General features: G+C 47.7%; 1 protein-coding gene across 2 annotated transcripts; it reads left to right on the top strand.

The window, feature by feature from the left end:
* The first annotated feature begins 1,098 nt into the window (after positions 1-1,098).
* Positions 1,099-7,633, top strand: LOC149371171 (uncharacterized). 2 transcript variants are annotated; one of them, XM_089564744.1, is made up of 2 exons: positions 1,099-1,182; positions 2,668-7,633. In XM_089564744.1, the coding sequence occupies exon 2, from the start codon at positions 2,691-2,693 to the stop codon at positions 7,371-7,373; it is 4,683 nt and encodes a 1,560-aa protein (XP_089420870.1). In that variant the 5' UTR covers positions 1,099-1,182; positions 2,668-2,690; the 3' UTR covers positions 7,374-7,633. The 2 variants fall into 2 exon arrangements, with proteins under 2 accessions (XP_089420870.1, XP_089420866.1); XM_089564740.1 differs by lacking the exon at positions 1,099-1,182 and adding an exon at positions 1,354-1,761.
* The last annotated feature ends 19,409 nt before the right edge of the window (positions 7,634-27,042 follow it).

The raw sequence follows: 27,042 nt of genomic DNA, 5'->3' as shown, positions 1-27,042 counted from the left end.
AAGCTACGTGGCGTAGTGACAGATGTGTGCTGCATGCGTTGGCATTGACAACGGTGTGGCAGAAACGCGGGTTCATGGGCGTTGGCGCTGACGTTTCAGGCGCATAGCTGGCTCCCTGGGTCATTGGACTCCTGAATAACGCGTTGAGGTACTACGTGGGATGGTGAGAGAGAGATGTGAGCTGCTTGCGTTAGCGCTGACAACGTTGTGGCAGACACGCGGCACTGCAGCAGTAGGCCACAGCGTTCTTCGGGTGAGAATCTCGCGATTAACCGTTAACTTCCACCTGCCAGGGTGGCAGGATATGGGCGCGCTACCTATCCAGTTTCCGGAATTCACTCAACGTTACGCCGAGCCGCGTATAGTTGCTCGATACTCCATAGCTTTCGCTGTCTAACCATGCAGATTCGAGTAGTTGAACCGCACCTAATTTTTTTTTTGTGATGTCTGCATGGTGCTTGTGCGTAGGCTGGCTAGGTCGCTGCTGACGCACTGTCGTCATGTTGTCCTCAAGATAATGGCGCGTACCCACTGCGGGGGATTGTCAACATTATAAACACAATACAAACCTTTTTTTTTCCACTAAAGTTCTTCCTTTTGCTCATTATGAGCGTAATCGCCAACCAAAAGTTACATATTACTAAGGCGATAACAGTTTCTGATTCTGTTGCACAAAATCCTACTAGAGGGGAGGGCTGCTGCTTTTCTTTATATAGCTCAGAAGTGCAAGATGCCGGGCTAGTTGGTATTGCATAACGAAATAAAACAGCGCAAGGGACGGGACGAAACACGAAACACGTGTCTGTGTTTTGCTCCGTGTTTCGTCCAGTCCCTTGCGCTGTTCGTTCGGTCGAATAGCCGTCGGCGTAGTAGTAGTAGTCGGCACCGCGTGTCAGAAATAATTGGGTATGCGTCAGAATGCCGCAGAATGTTCTTTCTCTCTCTTTTCCGGATAGTGTCATACCATTCAAAGTATCGTACAGCATAAACCTACTAGTTAAGTTAGAGCCTATCTCACCGCAAGGATTCGAGCAGGCGACCTATAATCGGGGGGGCAGCGTAAAAAAAAAAAAAACGCGCAGTTTGGGTAGAGCAGTTTTTTCCTTCCTCCATGGGGTAGAGTGTACTAGAATGTTTCCTAGTTTGGGTGTCCACATGGAGGAAGGGTGTCCACCAAGACAGGTGAGTCTGTTATTGCGTCATTTCCTTTCCTAAAAAAAAAAAAAAAAATCGCGCCGAACGGGCGATGGTGTCCGGTCTCCATGTGTCCGGTAGACTCCCTGGCAGCGCTGCAGCGCTGCAACACGCTGTCGCGTTCCAGCACGTTCCAGTCTCCATCCTCAAAATTTTTGTCTTTCTTTCTTACTGTAATGAAGTGAAAATCAAGAGTGAACTTTTTCATGTATCTTGTCAGACCTTTTATAGTGTTTTATGTAAATGGTGAGGTTTTGTTCTTGAGAGCTGAGTAAAATAATTTTGCCAATTGTTGCATTTAACAGAAATTCTGACGAAAAATTTTGCCCGCAAAAAGAAAAAAAAAGATTAACGTGTTATCGTTTACGATTACAGCGTTATATGTTATGAGGTGGCCATCGTAGGAATCAATCTCGGCGGTGGCGCCAGTGGCGCTTCTCTTGAATCAAAACACGAACTCGGCTGTGCGAACGTGTCTTGTCTGTCTGTTTCGGCGTCGGCGACGTTATTGAACTGCATTAGGAGCCTGCAAGGTTTCGGAATTCGATGAGACGTCAAGACCTCTTTGTAAGTTGCGGGGTCGCACTTCATCTTGTGTATTTTGCAGCGCGAAAGCCAGCGTTATAGCCACGCGAACGCTTCGTCGCAGAATAAAGGCTTTCGAACGTCTCGCGATTCGGAACTGTGCAGCAACGCTAGAAACCGATCGAATTCGTTGATCGCCTCTGGTTTTCAAACAAATGTGGCAGTAAATAGACATTAGGCACCATTTGTACAGTTTCTTTTTTTTTTCGTTAACATCTAATGCGTGTTAACTTCTTTCGAACGCGTGACACCAATGCGGTATTGTGGAAGCGTTCTGACGTGACAGGAGGGGCATCGGTATCCAAGCTTGGTGGACGCGCGTCATGTCTGATAAAGCCCTAACTTTGAAACAACGTAGCGCTGCGATTACTGTGCCAACGTGCGTACCTGAGATGAAATGCCTGCGCGTTCGTCTGGGCGTTTGTGTCACGCGTGCATTTTTGCATTTACTGACGCTGGTAAATTTTGATGCGACGCTTGCAAACTTTTTACCAGTTGCTGAACGGTCATTGAACGTGTGTTTTTCGGTTCTGACAGGTAGTGTAACTGTTTCGGTATTGGCACTTATCTTACTTGCACGTGCTAACTGTTTGTCTGTGCAGCGTATTTAACGTTCGATTTACTTCATTATGGCCATTGACGCAACAAAGTTGCGCCTGTTCGTCAGTGCGTTTTAAAGTTGTTTTGCTACGAAACCGAACTGTTCGCTTCACATTTGGTATCAAGAGAAAGACCAGATCAGATGTGAATTGATTGGAGGGCTGCACTCGCAGTCTGGAAACTTTGAAAAACACTAATGGAGTGGGATACCCATAAGTGCCTTACGGTTTCTGATCCGTAGAATTTGTTTATGTAGCTGTAACTAACCATACATTTTTTTTTTTTAAGGTTGTGACAAACTACTGTCCACCATGACCACCATGGCAGCCATCGAAAAACAGTGCCTTTTGTACTTCAGCAGTGCCATCCAAAGTGAAAAGCAGACTGAATTGTCATCTGTTAATATCTCCGACCTGAATGGCTACCTGGCAAGTGCACATGTGAATATTAGGAGATATATCAAGGGTACCTACAGTGGAGACCTGATTGAGTTCTTGAAACACTTCCCAGAACTGTACCAACTTGAAGGAAACACACGTGTCTTCATGACAGCTGACATCATAAAGATGCATGGCTTTGACACCCTAGAAAGAATGTCTGTGGAATTCTTCAAAAACAAGCTCAAGTCATTGAATGCATATCATGACTCAACTATACCTCTGCTAGCTCTTAAGAAGTGCCTTGGAGAAGCTCCCATTACAGTACAGGCCTTGATGAACAAAAGCTACCCCGGAAAAGACATAAAGCGCTTCTTGCTGGCGCACTCTGATGTGTTCGGTGTTTCAAACTCTGGCAATGTGTACCTTGTTGGCGAAGCACCAAAGCCTCCTTTGGATGACTGCAACTTTCAAGATTACTGGCCGGCTGATGTCAACTGTATGGATGCGGAGATATCCAAAGATGAAGCTGACACCGTGCAGTTTTTCCGCCGTGTTCTGAACAGTCCTGGAATTGAGCTGCAGAGCTGCAGTGTGGACTCTCTTTTTGCTCAAGTTTGTGAGGCGCCCGATAATGTCCAACACTTCGTAAGAAGTAACTACACTGAAGTTAACTTCCTCGACTTTTTTCGAGCACACAAGTCGGCATTTGCAGTGACGACAGAGAGCCCAGAAGACTTTCTGGATGAAGGTGACGAACAGGCATCAGATATTGATGAGTTTCCGCCACTTGCGGCACCAGGAAATGACTTCTCGGATCCACATGCAGATGTCCCCTGGGAATCATCACGCAGCTGCGGCAATGCTATTGATGCTGAGGCAGCAGCAGTAAAATTTTTTGAAGATGTGATAAAGGCCCGCATGAAGCAGAATGAGGTTACCCATGTAGACCAGTTGCAGCAACATTTGGCTGATGCACCCCTCATTGTTTTCTCCTACATCGGCAAGGAGTACCCCTATGGCAAGTTTGATAAGTTCTTCTTGGACCATGCTGATCACTTCAGTATTGAAAGCTCAGGGATAGTGGAGTTGTCAGCAACTGCAGGGAATCAGGCAATGGCAGCGAGCAGCTGTGAGTTAGCACCGCGCAGTTCTTCCAGCAGCATTTCCGACGGAAGAGTGTCTGGTAATGAAGACAATCCAAGCACATTGCTCACAAGAAACGTTCAACTCGAAAAGCAGCTGGAGAAGTTTTTTCTGGATGTTTTCCACCTGGCTGGCACCTATGGTGTGCGTGTTGTGAAACCGGAGACTGTCCTGGAGATCTCTTCATGTCTGAATCACAAGCTGACCGGATACCTCTCCGACCACTATGGCAAGAACGTGGTAGAGTTCTTTCAGCACTACCAGAACCACTTCAGAGTCAGTAAGAATGGTAACATCTGTCTTGCTGCAGAAAAGGACTCAAACTCTGATATGGGAACAAAGAAACAACCAAATGTGCTGGCTGTTGAATTTTACGTTGAACTTATGCAACTCTTAGAAGCACATCAGGTCAAAGCTATCTCACCAGAAACTCTTTGGAGCTTTCTAGCCCTGACACCTCCAAAGGTGTATGGTCTGCTGAACAAGGCTTACACAAAGGACAACTTCAAGTCATTTTTTCTCAAGTCGCCGAGCAAGTTCGCAATGTCCAAAAGCAAGAATGTGTACCTTTCTAGTGATTGTTCTAGGAGAGACTCGAGTGACATTGACGAGTATGACTTTGAGAGAGCATCTGAAAATACGCATGAAGCTTCAGCACTGGAATATTTTGTCGACCTTATCAAGTCTCTGCGTGTCAACACATATCCAGTGCCCATTGGCATGCTGCAGGAAAACCTGGCCAAGGCATCTTCGTTTGTGAAAGACTACTTTGAGGATGTTTACCCACAGGACAAGTTTGTGAATTTTTTCTTGAAGTATGATGACTTTTTTTGTGTCCTGAAGCCAATTAGTGTTGTGTGGCTGACAAAACTTGATGGCACTGATCTTACTGGTGCAGATGCCGAACCATGCCCTCTTGACAACATGCCTGGTGCGTTCAGGTTGGTGGTTGGTGTTGTGGCAGCTGCATTGTTGGTTAAAAGCCCTAAGCCATTCTCCACAATCCTTGGACACCTGAATGTTGTCAAGGACCAGTACAGCCAAGAGCTCATGAAGCAGCCAGGGAAGAGCAAAACCGAAAAGCTTTGCTCTCTGGTCAGCAATTGTTTTGACATGTTTAAGATCGTGAAGGACAATGCCATCCTGTCCTGGCCTCTCAAGTATGCCAACTCCCTGTTTTCTGTCCTGGAGGATGCTCTGGTGGAGGTCTGTGTGAAGCTGGCTGCTGGGGATGTGGTTCAGGTTTCGGTCTTCCATGCAAACCTCCGGCGCAACACTGAAAGACTGTTTCAGTGCCTTGTTCCTGATGTCAAAGCGATGCTGGAGTTCTTGGGTCGCAGAAGTGAATTTTTTGTTCTGAACAAGGAATACTTCATTGCTGTCTCCAAGTCAGCACTGCCTGATGTTGAGGAAATTGCACAGATGGTGCAGAAGGAGCTGCTGAAATGTGCCTATGGCAAGGCCCAACTTGTGGCTGTCCTTCAGACTCTCAGGGATGAAGGATTTTATCACAGTTATACAAGCAGTGCAGTTCTGCAGGCAATACTCATGTGTAAAGACCGGTTTGAAGTCTGTGATGATTTGTTGCTGCTGCGGGAAAAACAGGAGCTTGGTTCCCAGAAGCCCATTACTGCAAGCAACCAGGATGATGGCGCAGGTGCCTGTAAAAAACCGGGGAAGGCAAAATGCACACCAGTGAATGGTATGGGCTGGATCATTAGCCTAGATGCTGAGAGTGGACTGCTTGCCGCTACATTTGGTAGCTGTGATGATTACGCTGAAGTTGTCTTCAAGAAGGATGCACTCAGCGCCACTTCGACCAACTTCAACCATCTTATAGTGGGCCAGGAAGTGGAGTTTATCGCCGTCAAGGACAGCCCCGAATCAGATTGGGTCATTGTGGAACTGCGGAGTGCTGGGAACACACCATGCGATGACACTGAGAAGGAGAAAAGCGGGCACGGTGAACGTGTGCGCCCCCGTAGTGGTGGGAACCGTCATTCGGACATGTCTGATGCTGCAAGTGATGACAGCGCATCTGCTAATGGAGATGACTGCATATTCTACTCAAGTGCCTCGGACTCTGAACCAGCACATCCTGCAGCTGCTGCCACAACACAACATGATGAGGAGAACGTGTCTGTGACCTCAAAAGATGGGCCTGCTGCAACTCAGAAAGACAAAGAAGCCACCGAGGAAAGCTTTCAAGATGCATGTGCTGATGTCACAATTACTGGTGGTGTCGATCCTATCGATGACATTGATGGCATTGAGGACGATGAATGGAAAGCAACGCCCTATGATCGGAGACTCCTGAATCTGAATGCCACACACCGAGCAGGGCGACCATTGGGTACATGTGAGATGCTGCTTAAGATTGCTGCTGCTTCCAAGCATGGGAAGGAGAAATGCTCACAAACCATAGATGCATTCTTGTCAGCACCACGTAGTGTGCCACAGGACCCCGTAGATATTGCACCGCTACAAGACATCAGTCTGGTACCGCACGTGGTACCATCAAAGATTTCTACTATGGCTGCACATAAAAGTAACTCAACAGGTCATGAGGCACTGAAAGGGAGTCTGGCTGGTTGGACTGGGTCTGCCATATGGGACATTGAGCCACCTCCAGTTGCTGTAGGGGCACAAGGGCAGGAGCGTCAAGAGACGACTACTCACCAAGTCCTTGGCCCAGCTGAGAAAGCAGCAAAGGATGGCAAGTTGCCAGATACTCAGGAAGTGAGTGGAAAAGATGTACCTTCCTTGTCACCACCTGCATCATCAAGAGCTTCCAGCTGGCTCCCTAGCCTAAAATCTGAATCCTGCAAGTCTGGGACACCACAGGCTAGCAGAAATCTATGTGGTGAGGCAAACACTGTGGCAGAAGACTTTGACGAGAGTAGTGGCCGAGGAGCTGCCTGTGATCTTGAACAAGAGCTGTCTACTGATGAAGAGCCGGATGAACAAAGCTCACTGGATGCTTTGCTGAGAAAGCAACCACTGAAGTCTGTTGATCTTGTTGCTGGGGATGGTCCACACATGTTGCACTTTGCTATGCCTTTGAATGGATCTGTGACAAACGCTTCAGGCAGAGCCAGTCACTGGGGCAATGATGATGCACTTCCCTTTTCCAGCACAGAGTACGACAGTCCCAACCTCTTGTACTCGGTACCAGCTACTGTTGTTCTCATCACGCCCACTGTTGCAATACTCAAGTCCAGTGTTCAAGGCTTTCCTGTCAAGCTCATCGCAGACCGTGATGTCCCCACCAGTCTCAGCTGGTCGGATCTTCATACAGGGAAGAAGGTAGCAGCGCGTGCATTGGGCAACATTGAGGACTCTTTACTGCTTCTGGTCATTGGTCTCCACCCACTGGGGAGCCGGAGGGTGCGGCGAGGAGCATTTGCAAATGCATCAACGCAGACCATTTCTACGGGACCTGTGCTGGCAGCTTCACTTCTGGTGGACTGAGCGGAAAGTTGCGTGTGTTTGTGATGTGAAAAATGTGTTGCAGGTCTGAGAGACTATTGCTGTGCTTGTGATGCGATTGTGGACAGTGGATGTTTTACATGCTCCATATTATCACTTCTATCTCCTGCAGAGCAGCAGAACGAACTGTCGACAAGTCTAATCGGCATGTGTGTGTTATTGTTTTATGTTTTTTTTTATTTTGTCAGAAAAGTCAGTCACTGTTACCAATAAACGTTGCAGTATGTGACTGCAAGACCATATTTTTTGTGTGCTGCATCACAGAAAAGTACAATTCTTTGTAGCTCGCTTCACTTCACTTCATGTGTGACTGCACAGTTAATGAACATAACATGAGGTTTTGTTGCAGAGTCTCTTAGTCCGCTGACAGAGTTAATTTGTACTGCACAAACCATATCGATCAAAATCTGATGACTGTTCAGTCATGCATGAAGTGCCGTAGTAAATTCTGGGAAGGTGTGCTGGCTACTGGACAGCAGTTTTAAATTCATCCGAAGCCCTCCACCACAGCGTCCCTCAGGGATGTTAAGCCTTAAAGGGACACTGAGGAGAAATTGAAGTTGACTTGTATCGACAGAATACCAGCTCCTGATTACAAAAACGCCACTCATACTGACAACAAAGCTCTTGTAACGTAGAAAAGAGCAAGAACCGAAATACAGGTATCGTCGCCACAGGCCAAACTCGCAAGTACAAGCTTCATGACATCATAGGACAAAACAGTGTTGCCAGAACCAATAGTTCTAGCAACACAAGGACACGAGATGCCACGAATCACTTGAGGCGCAGCAAATGCATGCGCAAATCTTCTTGACGTCGCCAGATGGCGCCACATACCCAAAAGCTACGCGCGCTCCTGCAGCGCCGGGACCAATCAGCGTCAGCTCACAGCGGTATGCGGGCTCCCGGTATTCCGCTAACGGCAAACAAGGTACACGGTATGCTAAAGGTGTCTATTTGCAAGAACTTCGTTGACGACTTCGAGAACGGGATCCATTGTAACGCTGGCAAAACGCCGGTGCAAACGTAAACGAAGCGACGGCCGCAATAGCCGATAGATGCCTTCAACGTGCGGCCGGCGGTAGCTTTCTTTTCGGCTGCTGCTGGGCCGCACTGCTGGCCGTCAGAAATCACGGAGTCTGTGTTACGTCATGTGCACGTCATGTTTCACGTCACTTAGTCCTGTGTCGTCATAGGAGAATCCCAAGTTTTAATCAGAGCGGCGGGAAAAACTTTTTCAACTTCGAATCCAAATTTCTTAGAAATAGAGGCATCTTTCTCTGCCGGCCAAGTGGCAACAACTATCGGAAGTGCCGAACTATCGGATTTTGCTATAAAAAAATATTAATAGAGCTCTCCTCAGTGTCCCTTTAATATTTTCATTTGTCTCCGATTCTTCTCTTGTAGGGTCTAGGTTGCTCTTTTTTCACTGACAGAACCGCACCCTCAAACAAGTTGGCAAAGCAAATGCTACTGAATTGTGAAAGTGGCAGCACGCATTAGACGGAAGTGCTTATTGTACTGTAGATGCTTTGCTGCAGTGTAGCCTGCGTGCACTGGAATAGCATAGATCTATGTGGTGCATGACTGCGCAGGTGAAACTTGAATCTGTGCTTGTGTGAGCTGCCTTTTAGAAACTAACTGCACTGTGGCAGGGGCGGATTCGATCCCGGCTGCGGTGGTCGAATTTCCATGGAGGCCAAATTCTAGAGGCCCGTGTAGTGTGCGATGTCAGTGCACGTTAAAGAACCCCAAGTGGTAGAAATTTCTGGAGCCCTTCACTACGGTGTCCCTCACAACCTGAGTCGCTTTGGAACGTTGAACCTTTATAAACCATCCCCAAACAAGAAATTGTGCATAGGAAATCCATGCCGGATGTCATTCTTTTCAATGAACAAAGAAACGCCTGGTTCAAACGAGGCCACCCCCTCGAAGAGTGACCTATTAATTCGCCTCAGCGCTATGGGTAATTTTTACTTGTTCGATTGATCTTTCAAAAGCTTGTACGCATAGAACTCTTAGAAGCTAACACCATAGTCACTTCTAACCAATGTTCGAACACAGAACACTCGCTTGCTAGCGTGATGTCAGCCTTAAACATTGCGTATCACTCGGTGGCTTAGGGTATTTGTCTCACTGCATTAAATCGCGACAGCTGCACCTGACAGTCAGATTGCCATGATCTTTTTCTCGCATAGACGGTGATAAAAAAAAATAAAGCAGCCCTGACAGTGTGGTATGACGCAGAATTATGCGCCGGCATTACCAAGGCTTGCTTGCGTGCAAAAAAGCACCGACCCTAGCTTTGGGGGCTGCGTGTGGCTTTTGTTAGTCTGATGCTGCATGCCGCACCGTTTGCAACTATAGATCTACGTATGCCCCTAAATACGTCTTGCTTTTACGTCCGTAGCTGAGCAAGGTAAACGAGAATTACGTGGATTCATTTTGTCAGGCCTTTTCGGGCCTGGACTATAGAGTGCTGCTAGTATATGCATACGTGTCCTTCGTGGAACAAACATAACCTTGCTGCACACGTCGCCGTTGCTCATGCTCCGGGACACGGGTAGGTAGCATTGGCAACGGTGCAGTCCAGCTCATGGAGGTAAGAATTAATGAGTGTGGGTGATTACAGCAACTGCTGCATGATAGTATGGGGCTAAGGGATACGACAAGAGAGAGAGAGAGACTCTTTAATGAAGAGCAGAGAATTTAGCCGGCGTTTAAAAATCGCTGGCATGCTACTCTGCGTAGGGAGGGGAATTTGGGAGATAAAGACAGAAGGAGAGCAGAGTGGAAGAGGTAAAAAAAAAAAACGAAGATAAAATGCGGCCATGAAATGGGTACTAAGGATGCAATGGCGAGTATTGATGTAACCTATAGAGTGTGATGGAGTGCATAGTCCGTCAAATGGGCTGACGAAGTTCACTGCATGAAGAATGCATGAAGATGACGTGCAAGTGAATTTAAAGCTTATCGAGATGTCCAATGCCTTTTAAATATGTGAATAGAAAAGTCATTGCAAGTCTCTGTTGCCTAAGGCAGGCTAAGGGACCTAAAACTTTGTCCATTGTAAGGGGCACTGAGCAGAGCTTCTGCATGCAATGTTCATAGTACGCACGCTCGTTAGCATATGCAGGGCACTCAAGCAAGATATGCTCCACAGTTTCTATCGCGGCACAGTTGTCACAGTGCGGACTGTCCATTTGTCTAAAACGGTATCGTAAGCCGTTTGTATATGCAGCATTAAGACGAAGTCGATGATAAAGTGTTTCCAGATGTCGAGGAATTCTGGGTGACAGTCTTGATCTAAGATGTGGGTCGATTGAGTGAAGAAATTGGTACTGATATGTCGGCAAACTCCAAAGCCGATACATTTCTTCGGAAGCAAAACTTTTGGCCACCTGGGACGCATCAGATTTCGTAAAAAAAGTTCTAATGCGGTTGAGCATAAGCTACCTTTCGCAGATGATGCGGCGACGATCACATAGTGGCGCGTCTTTGACGCCAGTACTCTGCAGCAATGCAGTCCCGAAGTTGCCGGTCCTAGGCTTGTCGCGAGTGTGCACCACCTCGATTGGCACTGTCTGGCGCATATAACAGTACATGTATACATTCTGCTGCCGTTGGAAAGCCAAAATCAGCTCTCCGGCTGCTGTTAGGCTGTGTTAGGCTGCTAAGGAAGAGCTCGTGGCCGGCTTATTTCAAAGCTAGGCCACATCCAAAAATGTCCTTGTGCGATGGTGGTACATGTTAAATGTCCTCAGGTGGTTGAAATTATGATCCAGAGCGCTCCGGCCGCAACGCTTTTTTCTCACTTCCTTCACTCCGTTCCCTCGTGGCACGGTTGAGGTGTCTAACGAAAATATGAGTTATTGCCTTTCTCAAAATTTTAATGATGATGACGCGGGAGCGGATACTGGCCTTGATGGCCGCACGGTGGAGGCGAAATTCAAAACGCCCATGTTTAGTGCGATGTCAGCATGCACAAATTGAAGACTCCCACTACGATGAAGTCTTTCTCCCTTTCGTGATGTAGTAGTAGTAGTAGTAGTAAACATTTATTATGCACAGTAATAAAGGTTCAAGGTTCTTGAGAGGCCGTTGGAGTCAGTTCAGAACCCCTGTGGCCGTTACTGCCGCCCGGGCCTGAAGAACCAGTTGGCGTTGGTCTTGCAGGTCGGAGCCGGACAGTGAGGCCTCCCACTGTTCCTTTGTTCTATATGTTTTAAGGTGAGGTGGATTGTGCCCGATGCACCACCATGTCACATGGTAGGCTGTGGGCTGACCGGTGCACCATGGACAGGTGGGGCGGTATCGTTCTGGGAATATGATGTCATATTTGTGTAGACTGGGGAAGGTGTTGGTCTGGAGTTGCCTCCAGTCCCTAGCTTCCTGCGCCGTCAGTTGTTTGTGAGGTGGTGGTAGGAATTGGCGCATGTGGCGTTGGTGGTAGAGTCTAGTGTTGTAGACTGTGAACATTGGTTGTAGACTGTGTGGTTGAATTAGCGAATTGTTGAAGGAGATCGGATTAAGGCACGCTCAGTTTGTGTAACCTCGAGCTAGGCCAGCTGCTACCTCATTCCCCTCTAAGCCTGAATGTGCAGGGGTCCAAGTTATCTGATGTTATGGATGTATTTGACTCTGGGCTGCTCGTGACTTGCGGGGCAATCTTTTATGTATTCTGCCTGCAAGGAGGAGCTAACAAGCTGCCTGCGAGTCAGTCCCGATGTGGTAGGATCGGCCTGTAGCATTCCCAAGCTGTATGGCCCGGGCTATCGCAGCCACTTCTGCCTCTAATATGGTGCAGTTGTGTATGGAAAGGCTGACGAATTCTTGGTAGTTGGGTCCTACTACAGTAGCTACCAATGTGTTCCCATGTAGAGAAGGATATAGGGCTCCGTCTATGTAGACTGCCCTACCGCTCCTCTCTGTCATTCGGCTTCTGTAATTTACTCTGGCTCTTCTTCGGACTTCATGAGAGTGGATGGACATGTTCTTGGATATTGGAGCTACGTGTATGTGAGCTCTATTTGCCAAGGGAATGTTGGTTGTAGTCTGGACTATGTGTAAGTCGGCCGGTTATCTGACTACTCGTAGGATTTGTCTGCCCGTTTCTGTTGTGAACAGGCGTTCCCTTTGGGATAGGAGAACAGCCTCCTGAATTTCTTTCAAAGGTGTTGTGGACGCCCAGTGCGTCGAGCTTGTCATTGGTGGTGTACGGTGGAGGCCGAGCGCATTCTTGATTGATAAATGGATCATGTTGATTCTATTATCTTCTGCTTTGAGGAGCGGTAAGTAGGGGAGGCCATATGCAGATCTGCTGATGATCTGTGCTTGTACAAGTTGCATTGTGTCCTCTTCCCGCATTTCCTTCAGTGTTCTTGCTACACAGTGTATCATTCTCGATACTTGGGTGGTTGATGTGTTCAGAAGTTTGATGGCGTGTGACGCTCTTCGGTTGTACTGAAGCCAGATTCCGAGGATTCTGATGACTGGGTAAAATTGGTAAATTGGTTTTTGAGGAAAGGAAATGGCACTGGGACTTCTCTAATTTCCGCCCCTTAGAGTAGAATTTGGATTGGTTCGTGGGTGTGATAGTTGCAGCCTTTGATGCGGATCACTTCGGATTTCTCTGGAGAGCACTGTAAGCTGCATTGCCTGGCGATATTGTCATGTGTGTTATTTTCCACTTAACGTCATCTTCAACCAGCGGGGAGCCGATCGCCGGCAAAGAGGAAGAGGCTCGGTGGGAAATCGCTCGTGAGCCCGGCTGCGACCGCTTGGACTGTCCCTGGCGCCTGCTCTCCTGTGGTCTCTAGCGTCCCCACGACCCGCGTCGTCTGAACGACCTGTGACAATATCTTCTACGCAGGTGGTGGCTTGTTGGAGGGATTGTTCTTCTGCTAGGGGGCATGTTCTTGTCCAGACCGTGATGTTGTCGGTGTACAGGGTGAATCCAATGTTTTGGATAGACTGTAATGCCCTGGCGACCCTTGTCATGGTGATGTTAAATAGGAGGGGTGAGATGATCGAGCCTTGAGGCGTGCCTCTGTTCGGCAAGGCATGTGGATCCATTCTTGTCTACCCCATTCCTATGGCGGCTGTGCGGTTGGATAAGAAAGTTTGGACATATTCGTAAGTTCGTTTGCCGCAGTTGATGGTGGAGAGCTCTTCTAGTATTGCTTGGTGCGATACGTTATCGAAGGCTCCTTTGAGGTCGAGTGCCATGATTAAGTGCTCCTTGCCTCTTGGAATGCTGTTAAGACTTCTTCCTTAAGGAGAAGGAAGGCGTCTTGTGTGGACAAGCCCACTCTGAAGCAAATCATAGGTGGGTGGAAGAGGTTGTTGTCCTCGATGTAGCCCTGTAATCTTGTCTGGATTACCCATTCGTAGAGCTTCCCCAGACATCATGTAGAGGAGATGGGACATAGTGCTTCAATCGTCAGTTGTTTCCCTGGTTTGGGTATGACAATGATCTCGGCATGTTTCCACTTCTGTGGCATCGTGTTTTCCAGCCTAAGGAGCCGTTAATGAATTCGGTGAGCTGCTTGATTTGCTCGATAATTAGGTTTCAAATCATGGCGTTGATTTTATCAGCGCCGGCTGCGGTGTTCTTGGTACATGCACGTGCTGCTGCGTACACTTCGGTTTCAGTGATGGGGGCATCCAGTTCCGGGTTAGTCCGTCTGGTATAAGGTAGTGTGCAGGGTGGAATGGTTGTGCCATTTGCCGCAATGTATTTGTATTTGAGTAATGCTTCATCATCACCAGGGTAGGTGTGGGCGATGTGTTTCAGTGTTCTTTTCGCTTCCGATTTCCGATTTCGATCCTAAAGACTGTATGCACATTTGTAAAATAAAATAAAGTTTGGTTTGGTTTGGTTTGATTTGGATTCAGCGGGGTCAATTAGGTTCCTTAGGACGGTCCACATTTTGGAAGTGCCTATTATCCCTTTGAGGAAATCGCAGAATTCGAGCTAGCTGTGATGCATATTGTGCTTCTTCTGTAATGGCTGCTATTCGAAGGCGCAGCTGTCTGTTGAGCTTTTGTTTCTTCCATCTGCGCACCATACCACGTCATTGTCGCCAGAGTTGTATGAGATACTTGTCTACTTCGGGTGTGTCAGGAGTGCGTTGTATGGTTTTCGTGGCCTCCTCTTGGGCTTTACGAACGTTTTCACTCCAATCTGTTATGGATGTTATTGGTTGGCTTGTTTCTAAGGGCAAGTTTCGAAATAGGGTCCAATCCGTAAGCCTGGCGATGCCAAGGTTTCGACGGATCTTAGTGGTTGATACGGAGGTGCTGATTATATGTGGTGCTCGCTGCCTAGCGTTTTGCCTATAGGTTGGACCGCATCGCCTCCTTGATGTTTTTAATCATAGGTCGGGGCATGTGTCTCTCATGACACTGTTACTCTTCCCTGGTTGGGTACAGTGGGTTGGTGAGGAGCTCCAGGTTCAGCATAGTAATTGTGTTGAATATGGAGTCCCCTTTGTGTGTTTGATCTGTATCCCCATTCCATGTGGGGTGAACTGAAGTTGCTCACTATGATGAGCTGATTTAGCTGCCCCAACCTCTGAGCTTCTGTGATGATGTTCGTAAATGACAGCCTGATTGGTTTGGACTGCTTGTATATGCTTGTGATATGAAGGTACTCTTCCGCCCTCGCTTGTTCGGAACTATCTCGGTGATTAGGTGATCAGTGTCTGTGTACGGGAGAGTATGTTCAATGGTTGTTATGTCTTTGGCTACAAGAATGGCTACTGTAGGCTTGAGGGGTTGGCTTATTGAGTAGTAGCCCGGTAGGGTAGGGGACTTGGCGGCTCCTATCTCCTGCAGGTAGATCACGGTTTGATCGGCGCATTGGCAGCTTGAGGAGGCCCTGCTTACGCTGGTGTCCCCTGAAGTTCGATTACCAAATCTCTAGGTGCTCTGTTGTTTTTGTGCGAGGATGTCCTGCCATGTTTATGTTGAGCCAAAGTGCTTGTGAAGCTAACTTTGTTGCCAAAGGAGTCGGTGTGAAGACCAATTTTTGGAGGCTCTGAGTCTGTATGACGACCTTTTTTCTGTTTTTGAAGACTGTGTATGTCATGTGACAAGTTGTTCAAGTGTTGCATCATCCTTGCCTCAAGGTCTTTGACGGCACGGCTTGTGTCCAGATTTACGTTCATCAAGGCCAGTAGAGCATGTTTCTGTACTGCGTGTTCTACATACTGTTGTAGACATGCTACAATCTGTGGCGTTAGCTTAATTTCTACAGAGGTGCGCTACTGAATCGGTTGTTTTGTATTTGGTGAGGGGCTTTGTTCATGCTGGTTGGCTGTACTGTGGCTATGTATGAGTGTTCGATCTGATTGGATTCAGCTGCGGCAGGCCCATTTTGACGTTTCACAGTCGACTGGCCGGATGGCCGTCTCACAGACGTGTTTGCGTCTATACGCTCACGTGCATACTCTGCCTCCTCCTGCTTGCGGTGTTTGGTTCGATCGTGTTCCCGTCACACTTCACGGACTGTAGTGCCCGCTGCACGAAGCAAATTGTGTGGTTCCCAGTGTTGTCTTACTCGCATACTAAATCCGCCGTTGGTTTTTAAGAAAGGAAAGGCACATAACCGCTCCCTGTGTCAGAACCTCAATCGTGCTGTGAGGTACGTGGCGGTGGTGTCCACTTATCGTGTTACGCGTAACGCATTACCCGTACTGTACCCTCTACAGCTTTCGCTGTAGAAACAACCGATGCAGTTTTCTGTAGCAATAAAGAAAGCCTGAGAAATATGAGGGACCCCGTGATTACGCTCTTATGTTACCGCATTGTTTGGTTTTGTTTATTGGGGTTTAACGTCCCAAAGCGACTCAGGCTATGAGAGATGCCATAATGAAAGGCTCCGGAAATTTCGACCACCTGGGGTTCTTTAACGTGCATTGACATCGCCAGTACACGGGCGTCTAAATTTCGCCTGCATCGAAATTCGGCCGTATTGTAGCGCTGCCAAGCATGTTTTGACCGAACGAAGCGGGCGCGCTAAGCGTCTTGAGAGCGGCCGACGCCACAGTCAGAAAAAAATGGTTTTGATGATGATGATGACTTTATTTTCCGCCAGATAAGGAAGCCCCCTACTCCCCGTCCAGTTTTGAGTAAAGAAAGTGACGCAGTAACGGTCTCGTATATCTCGATGGACACCCGAACCACGCCGCAAGGGCAGGAATAAAGGAGGGAGTGGAAGAAAAAGGAAGAGATGCCGTAGTGGAAGTCTCTGGGAGGGAGAGAGAGAAAAAAAAACTTTATTTCAAGAGGAATTCGGGGCACGCCCCAGGGTCCCCGCACGACCCCACTGCATAATCTCAGCCACCTGGGGATCTTTAACACGCACTGACATCGCAAAGCACACGGGCGCCTCTTCGTTTTAATTGATCAATTGGCTTTTTTGGGGAAAGGAAATGACACAATATCTGTCTCGCATATCTCGGTGGACACCTGAATCGCGCCGTAAGGGAAGGAAGGGAGGTGGGAGTGAAAGAAGAAGGAAAGAGGCATGGGCGTCCGGAGGGGGGGGCAAGGGGGGGCGGCTGCACCCCCCTGGAAAATCACTCACTCGAACCGTGAGCGATGGCCGCACGCCAGGGGCGGTGGTGCGCTCAGCCAAAAGGGTAAAAGCAGCCCCGCTTCCACGCTTTGGGTCACATCTGCGAAATGCCGCGTCCGGGCGCGCGTCGTTCCGCCGTTTTCAAACCACGCCATCGTTAGCTCTGCTGAAGGGCGACCTGTTGCAGACATACAGCGGCACCGGCGAGCATGTGTTTCGAGCCGTCTTGAGATGGGTGTCTGTTTCTTTGATCTCTAGAGAGATAGCGACATGGAGGCAGACAGTGCACAGGGCATCTTGTTTTCGCCTTCGTCGCTCGCTATAATCAGGATACGTTCGCCACCGATGAATTCTTCAGGAGGGAAGGACAAATGAGCCGTGTCCACCCCCGCTTTGTCGGGCTGCTCAGGGGCGAGCGGGCGATGAGTTGGCGCCGCCGCCGCTCGCTGTCTCCTCCGATCCACGGGAGAGCTCAGTGCGGTAGAAGCGCCGCTTTCAGAATCTTCGGCAAAGGGGATTAGCTGGTTTTGTTCACGGCGACGCAGTCTCCAGAGGCGCCCCCACACCAGCGTTCCTTGCGTCTTCTTTGAAAACGAGCTCCTTTGGTCAACGCAGCCCGATGGCGCCTGCCTGGCTCGCCTGTCACCTCTGGCTGGGCCTCAAATCACAACAGCGCCCATGTACTGTGCGTTTCAATGGTAAAGAGACCCAGGTGGTCGACATTATCCGGAACTCTGTACTACTCCGTCCCTCATAGCCTGAGTCGTTTTGGGGCTCTGAACCCCATAAAAACATAAAAACAAATTTTCCGACCGGAGTGGCGAGTGTCCCTTCCCCTCGGAAGTCGCGCGGCGTTCCTTTCACCCCCAAAGCCACACGTGCGCGCGCCTCTGTGTTTGTGCTTCGCTGTTTTTAGTGGCCGGTTGTCAACGAAGCTGAGAACAACCAAGACAGCGGACGAGAAAACGACGAGCGGCGAGCAGTGTGTGCGGTTGCTCGACTGTGCGCATGCGCGGGCGAGATGGAGCGAGGTGTATGAAGCTGCGAGCGTGCATTTATCTTCTAAATAAGTTTTCGTTGTATATATAGTCATCTTTTGTTTTCAACGTACGCGTTCAACCGTTTTTCCAATCAATGTGTATGATGAGTGTGCACCGAGAGCGTGTAATGAAGCACAAAAATGAATATCCCCCGTGTCCACACGCAATTCGCCCAGAAAAATCCGAAGCGCCTAGAGTTGCTGTTCAAGGAAGACTGACTGAGTGACTGTAGTTGCGTGTTTGTGAATATATTGTGCTGTGTGCTGGTCATCAATCCGGGTGAGTCGAGAACCCGTATGCAGCAAGACTGAGCACTCTTCTCCACGAAGTGATAGTATCTTTTTGCATTTTTTATTAATTTTAATTGTTTCTTCGTTGATAAACTCCAATGTATCTCTCCTAGCCGCGCTTTAATTTGCTGTTTGTAATTTTTCTTCCATGTGTGTATTTTACTTATTTTTTATTTATATGTAAATAAATAAATTCACTCCGCAAATAGTGCCTTTTTGCTACGAATATACCCCCCCCCCCCCCCCTCCGGCGCCAACAACCAATGGGGCCCCCCCCTGCAAAAAATTCTGCGGACGCCCTTGGAAAGAGGTGCCGTAGTGGAGGCCTCCAGAATAATTTCGGCCACCTGGGAATATCTAACGCCACAGCACACGGGCGCCTTTTGCGGTCCGCCTCCATCGAAACGCGGCTGCCGCGGCCGGGTTCGAACCCGGGTACTCTGGCTCGGAAGACGAGCGCCTTAACCACTGCGCCATGGCGGCGGATTTCAAAAGTACGCCAACACATTATTCTGTTACACGGAAAGCGCGCGCCGGGATGTGCGATGAGTAATAGCCAGAACATCGAAATCTATTAAAACAGAGCTTTCATTGAGCCATCAGATAGGCAAAACAAAACAAAAAAAAAAGATGCCCAGGCTTAGCTTGGTTAAGCCAAGAATGCGTTGCATATTGCGCGGTCTTTTTGCGCGAGGTATTGCTTGGCGGCACTCGATTTTCTCAGCAGCCTTGGAGGCAGGAAAATTTTTTTTTCCTTCCTCCATGTCAGCAGCTTTTTCTTCGTGACGTATGGATGGATAGATGGATGGATAGGAGCGCCCCCTTTGAAACGGGGCGGTGGCAACCGCTACCATGCTCAGGCGTCTTTTTTTTTTTCACGCGGTTTGGTGGCTGCCCGGCCGCGCCCAAGGGCTGAACTGAGTGATTGCAATATGCTACGCATAAAAAAAAAAGAAAGGAAAGCAGTGAAGCCTCGTAATTCCAATAACCTCCGTTGTTTTTGTTTTTTTTGTATCAGGGTGCAGCCCGCTGAACTGAGCGGCGACCGCTCACTTCGGCATGGTCAGTACGCATGTTTCGTTTCTTCTAAACATAATTCAAAACACAGTAGAGAGCGCTGCAATGTGGTAGCACATGAGCGCAGTCACGTGGTTTGTGCCATATTTCGCACGCTTTGTTTAAAGGTCGTGAAAAGGATACACAGGAGGTACTGCCAGAGACAAAACTTTTCGGGATGCAGATTTGCCGAAAAAAACTTATTGCGGTGCGGTCACTGAAATCAATGAAATGCATAGGAGCATGAGGAGACATGCGAGCTCCATCTATGTGCGAAAACTTAGGAATGCTCCTGCCAGTACTAAGTGTCTTGCCTATAACAACTGCGTAAGAGCTAAACTTGAGTACGCGGCGGTTGTATGGGACCCCCATAATAAAAACGATATCATACAACTCGAGCGTGTGCAAAGAAAAGCTGTGCGATTTATATTTGGAAAATACAGAAGACACGATTCCCCATCTACGCTTATGAAGCAACACAACATTCACACCCTAGAATCCCGAAGGACGGTTAGTCGCCTCATCTTGCTTCATCACTGCCTGCAAGGAAAAATAAAAATGAAGTTGCCTAATTGCGTCAAAGCTCATTGTACGAGAAGAACCAGACATACGCAGGAACACTCAATGGCACCAATTTTCGCCCGCACAAACACATTTAAAAATAGCTTCTTCCCTAGAACTGTATCCGAATGGAATGCATTACCTTCTCATATTTTTCTGTCCAGCAATTTTGTAGCAGAGTTGGAACGTCATCTCTTTATTTCATGAGTTTTGTTTGTTTTGTGTTGCGATGTCTGTCTATATATTAAATTCTGATTGATTGTCTGACTTATTTCTTTATTTCTCTATGCATATGCTTGTCGTTTTTTGTATTGAAAAATGTTTGAATGTGCCCCTCCTGCTAGGACCATGCATGGTCCGCAGTATTTCAAATAAATAAATAAAAAAATGTGACTGGCGAGGAAACACATTTTTTTTCCCTCGCGAATTCACATCCCGCAAACTTTTGTCCATGACTCTTATGTTGCTAAATAAATAAAGAAAGAGATGGACCGGCTGTTTATGAGCCCCTTCTGCAACTTGAAACACATTTGGCACTCAAACGAATACTAAAAATGTTGCATAATTAAGCGGAATATAAAAAAAAAAAATACTCTGAGGAGCGTCGCATGACAGCAAACAATACGTCGTTGGTTTAACGCAGCTTCAGTTTACGGCGTTTTCTAAAATCCTCGGCTCAAGTTACGTGATACAACGAGCAAAAACCTTGGCTTTCCTCCTTGTGCTTCCCTGCGCACACAGTTAGCGCAGTTTTTGCACTGTTGTTAATCGTGACGCATTAACTGCAAGCTAACTACTACATGAAATGAAAAAGAACTGTGGGGATACTTAAGTCGCCTCAAGAATGTAATCCGACAGCGTTAGGTTTCACATTTGTCTGCTCATATACACTACGTATCATTTAATTGATTTCGATCCGTTTTTGAATGTGCCTTCTCTGGGTAGCGGACTCTTATTAGTTCCTTTGGGACCACGTTGATCTTGGACGTCATACCCCCTCGACAAATCAGCCAATTTCGTGACACCGGGCGGCTCCGGGTTCCTCGTGGCGTGAACTTTAATGCTATCTAGGTGTTTGTCTAGAAACTAGGTTGGTTACAAACCGGCGGGTAGGTTATGATGACGTCACAAGGTCACGTGACCTCTCTCGACCAATCAATAATTTAATTGCCTCCACCGCGGTGGGCAGTTTGCTCACAATCCGGTGGCCAGGTTGCCACCTGCCACGGTGGGCGTTTTGTGATGACGTCACAAGGTGACGTGACCTATTTCTTGACCAATCAGGGTGACCCATCAGGGCAGATGTGGTGCCATCACAAGTTCACGTGCCCTCTATCAGCCAATCAACGAATTTCGTGATATCGGACGGCGGAATTTGCTCTGGCGTGAACGTAATGCTTCCGCACTAATTAGTTTTGAGGAAATGAGAGGCGCAGCAACTGTATCACTTCCCGCATACATAGTTTATATAGACTCGCTGGCAGATCTAAGTGCTTTCCACTGCAGTGCCCTCTCTTCCCCTACTCAGTCGACCTTAGATGCCGCACTCACATCCCTGAGATCACGGCCGGTAACCCTTCGGTGGATCCCTGGTCGCGTGGGCATTTCCGGCGACGAGCTGCCTCACTATCTTGCTCGCGATTCCATGGACGAACCCACCGACGGCGTACGCAGTCAGGGCTTACAAACTCTGTCCGCTAATCGCACCAAAATTGTGCTTAGCCCATTTAACTCCGCCACACGCGATCTTATCGATCCGTGGAGCTTGCACCGTTCGCCGAATACGATTGAATTTCCTTCATACGCCAACCAGACTTTATTTATACTGGTACACTTCCACACCTCAGTGCTCCAACTGTTCACACATACATACGCAGATACAGAACACTGCCTTACACAGTGCCACACAGCCTTTCAGTGCCTATCCTTCAATAACCCCCCGTGGCCCATTCGGCTCGTATACAAGGGCCTGAACCTGCAAAGCGTCCTCGTAACCTTGGTCCCGGATCTTATAAATGCCCAACATAAAGGCTCGATAATAAAACTGTCATACCACCACCACCACTTGTCTGGGGACACCTAAACCACGCCGCAAAAAATTGGTTTTTAGGAAATTAATAGTTGGTTTGGTTTATGGGGGTTTAACGTCCCAAATCGACTCAGGCTATGAGAGACGCCGTAGTGAAGGGCTCCGGAAATTTCGACCACCTGGGGTTCTTTAACGTGCACTGACATCGCACCGTACATGGGCGCACTAACTTTCTCACTTCTTGGTGGACACCTCAACTGCGTCGTGAGGGAAATGATGTAGACAGGAGTGAAAGAAGAAAGAGGTGCCGTAGAGGAGAACTCCGGAGTAATTTCGATCACCTCGTTGTTTTTATTGTGCGTATTTCATTTTGTCGAGTTTTATCGCGGTGTGGACGGACGAATAAAAAAAATCTGTACGAAGAGAAGTGAAAATGTAGACGTTATATTGCATTCCTGCATTAAAAAAATGTTAGGTTCCAATTTGACTCTTAACTATGTGATTTCCTTGATTAGGATCTACGTATTCTCTCTACAAACAGGGCAGCGTACTTTAGATTGTTAAAAAAGATCTTAGCAGCCTAATCTGCTGAGGGATTTTCTTTTGCCGCGGTGGCTCAGTGGTTATGGCACTCGGCTGCTGACCCGAAAGACGCTGGCTCGAACCAGGCCGCGGCGGTGGAATTTCGATGGAGGCGAGATTCTAGAGGCCCGTGTACTGTGCGATGTCAGTGCACGTTAAGGAACCCCAGGTGGTCGAAATTTCCGGCGCCCTTCACTACGGCGTCCCTCGTAGTCTCAGTCGCTTTGGGACGTTAAACCCCCATAAACCAAAAAGCATTTCTACGATCACATTGGCGTGAAAAAACGAAGCAACTTCGCTCCGCGGGCACGTACCACTGGCTTCAACAGGAGGGTCTCGTGAATGGAGTATATATGGTGTACAGGACCATGTGTTTCGTAGACATATTATTGAGCTTATGTTAGTATAGCGTGTGACTGTGGTGTTCCTCGAGTTCGATGCATGCTTGTTTGCTGGGTCTTGATTTTCGCGAAAGCGTGCGATACTAACAAGTTCAATTTCTTTTCAAAAATGTCACAAGGCAGAGCGTCTCCCAGCAGTTCAGTCTGTTCAATTTGGACGCGCATTACCTTTTGCACACGGGCGCATTTTGCGCTTCGCCTCTGTCGATACGCGCCAGCCGCGGCAGGGATTGAACCAGGGCCTTTTGGCTCAGTAACCGAAGCAATGGTCTTTGAGCATCCGCCTCGCATTCGGGAGGTGCTGGGTTCGACCCCAGTGCTGCCGGGTACCCACTGGTAATACAATGGGTAGAAGCTTTCCCCCTTCCTGGGGCTCGGCTTTTCTAGGCTGGACTGCTTGGGAAAAGGGTCTTGGTCTTGGCACTCGATCATCCCCGATTTCTATAGAAAAATTTATAACTCTTGAATTTATAACTGTCGGAAGTAAATTACCTCAATACTTTTAAGGAAAAAAAAATTCCTAGCACGTGACACCCTTTCGAATTTTCCAGACGAGTGCAAAAGTAGGTCTTGTTAAGAATTAAGATGATCTTTAATAAGAGTGTGGGCTTAATAGCGAAGACAGACTGAAAAGGAATGCACTTATCTAGATGTTTCTAATTCTTTTCTGCTCTGTTCTCGTCTTTTAAGAGCGCGCTTATACAAAGCTCATTAAAATAAAAAAAGTTCTTCGTTGACTACGCTCTAAATTTTTCCACAACAATGTAGAAGCATTGTACCTTAGGCCAGCCAAGAATATACTTCCAGCACGAAGTGTTATAGATAGTTTTTATTTCTTATTTCAACCCAAAAAGTACCATTTTATAATTTTTTCACAAAGCGTACGCGGTATTCGTGAGCAACATAAAAAGTGACATACATACTACTGGGTAAAAATGTTTGGACTTGAACAGAAGAGAATGAACTAATGAAAAAGAACTCTGAAGTTGCATAAAATTGCGATTTGGGAGTATTTGGCCTTAAATTTCATACTGAGGAGTTCGAAGTAAAAATGCAAAATGCTGGTTTAGTTGGTTGGTTTATGGTGTTTAACGTCTTAAAGCGACTCAGGCTATGAGAGACGCCGTAGTGAAGGGCTCCGGAAATTTCGGCCACCTGGGGTTCTTTAACGTGCACTGACATCGCACAGTACACGGGCCTCTAGAATTTCGCCTCCATAGAAATTCAACCGCCCATGCGGCTTCTTACGTAAGAAATATGATTGCAATTACGCTCGGCGATTTATCGGATAAATTTTTGTTTTAGCCGAGGATAAAAACATTTGCAATTAAATGCCATCACCGCCGTTGATGGTTGTCCCGTAATCGGCTGTCGTAATCGGCTTCACAACACGAAGGCTCCGCTGCTCGAAATCCTAATCCGCCGTGTATTCTTAGTTCAGGCGTTCATGTTCCCACGCGCTGATCGTGGCCGGCTCCGGCGCTTCTCACGTGCTGCAGGTGTTTAGACGAGCCGTGGCGCGCTCGGTATCAAGTGACTGCCGCGCAACGCACACGTCAGACTCTACCTTGTGTGCGTGGCGATTCTCTCCGGTGTTCTCGCAACAATTTTTCCTGCAGCTTCTGTTTTATTGCTGCTCTATGGGCGGCAGAGGTGGACAAATTCCGCCATTTCTGCTTTCCCTCCTTCATTTTTTAACTTTAATTCTCCTTCCCTCACCTTCATCTCATCTTTATTTTACAGACGTTGCTGCTCCCCCCTCACTCTCACTTCATAAAAACTTGCTCTCTTCCACATCCTCGATCTCATTCAACACTCTTAACGGTTACTTTTTCATACAGCCATACAGCCGCTCCTGTTGCAAGCGGCGCTCGGTTGGAGGTCACTGCAATGAACATATCGATTTGTGGACAGTTTTGCCAAGACCATCTTTCGGGACAGTGCTTAGAGAGAGATAGCGTAGTCCGACCCTCCTCCACCTCGAACTGAAATCCCTAGATCAGTTTTTTTGTAATCTGACCTAGGGATTTTCTGACCGGTTCCTGGAGCTGCGCATGGGCAGACGGCCCCGAGAGCGCACATCTGCCACTGCGCACGCGCGGCTGGGTCCCCGCAGAAGCTGATGAAGGCCGATTCACACGACCGTGCGTTCGTCCGCGCATCACGTGTTCATGCGTCAGCACATTGAGAGGTGCGCTGACCAGACCGCGGGCAGACAGCGCGCCTCTCAATGTGCTGACGCATGAACACGTAGTGCGCGGGCGAACGGACCGTCGTGTGAATCGGCCTTAACGGCAGAGGATCACGGATCGCGCTATGCTGAGTCTCTATTTCTGGACGTACGAGACGTTCTTGCGGGCTAGTTGGTGTTTTGTGTATTCCTCGTTGCCTATGTCCTCGTCTTTTGCACAATTTTAACATTTCTGGACGTACGGGCAAACCTAGAGGAGTTAAAAGTTGAGACATGGTTGTATTGTTACGAGTAGGCCAGCCGAAGAATGAGGCGCTATGAACGATGAACAAGAGATGATTTAATGGCCGCTGGCCTAGCGCGAGCGCTCCGTCCCGCGCCGCTGCCAGCTTTCGGTTCGGTTCGGTTTATGGGGTTTAACGTCCCAAAGTGGCTCAGGCTATGAAAGACGTAGTAGTGAAGAGCTCCGGAAATTTCTACCACCTGGGGTTCTTTAACGTGCCCTGACATCGCACAGTACACGGGCCTCTCGAATTTCTCCTCCAAAGAAATTCAACCGCCGCGGCCGGGATCGAACCCGTGTCTTTCGGGTCAGCAGCCGAGCACCATAACCACTGCCAGCTTTGTCTTCTTCATCACAGTATGGGCAATAGCGGCATTTAAAAGGGGAACGAGATCGGCTGATCCTTTGCATGGTCTGTGGCATTGGTTGGTAGGCGCGTCGTAATGTGCCATCGGATTCACATGGTAAAGGAAGGGGTGTGTTGAGTTTTCTGACGGCAGCGGTAGCGAGGTTTTGTCTTCTAATTGTTTAGCCCTGTTTTCCACGCTATCTTGTAAACGTACAATGAGACGACTAGCCGAACTATGCATGCCTCGCACTCTCGGAAATGTCACCGACCGACAAACTTAGGAGCCAAGTGTTCCGCTGAATACTGCAGAACAAGGCAATGTTTCATGTTGTAACCAAAAGTTTCCTTACTTGAACAAAATATTCAGACTTGAGGCATTTTTTCTCTGCAGTAGTATTGGAAAATACTTTTTTTTTAAATTCCCTTTTCTTCTGCGTTATTTTATAGTATTTTTAAATTATTCCTTCCAGTCCTTGAGGATTAATGAGCTCTGAAGTGCGCGGATTTTCCAAGTACTACTCATCGCTTGTATTTGGGTTCTCTTTTTCACGATCCATCGCGCAGGGGCGACCTGTGACATAAGTTGGCCTCCATCACCACCGTAGGCTACGTGTTAAAGAAAAAGTTGTCAAGAATCCAGTTTCAAGCTTTATTCACTCAGAACGCACTTCGTAAGTTGTGACTATAGCATGAACGTTGTGTTTTGCAACCAAGGCTGTTGGCTCAATACGGCTACAGTATTTACTCATTCATTGTCAAGCAGATTTGAACCAGTTGTAAAGCCAGTAATGTGCGGCAATACGCGGCACTCTTTTTCCAATGGCTCTTTCTACTGATCTAGTTAATCTTTCTGACCTCAATAGTTTCATTAAGCCTGATAATCCTCATTGTTGCTCTTGTATTCATGTTAATCTCAGATCTGGTCGAAATAAGCAAGAAGAACTTGACTGTTTTTTCAGAGAAGTGGAAACTCGTTTCAATGTCGTCATGTTTTCTGAAACGTGGTTTACTTGTGAAGGTGACGTCTATGTGATTCCGACGTACAAGTGTTTCTATATGAACCGATCCATAAGAAGGGGAGGTGGTGTTTCAATGTTAGTTTCGAATATTATGGAATCAGAAATGGTGCCTGAATTTTGTTGTATTACGCCCCATTACGAAGTCCTAGCAGTCAAGTCTGGCACAAGGATATTTTGTGTCTGCTATCGTCCACCGGGTAGCAGTTCTGCTGAGCTCTTTTTATTTCTTGATTCGTTCCTAGAATTTGTTAACATGAACCAATATCA

Source organism: Amblyomma mixtum, chromosome 1 (assembly GCF_055824585.1).
Source record: "Amblyomma mixtum isolate Tamu chromosome 1, ASM5582458v1, whole genome shotgun sequence".
In the NCBI taxonomy this organism is placed as follows: Eukaryota; Metazoa; Arthropoda; class Arachnida; order Ixodida; family Ixodidae; genus Amblyomma; species Amblyomma mixtum.
The sequence above is the reverse complement of the archived record's forward strand: the minus strand, read 5'-3'. Positions and strand labels throughout refer to the sequence as shown.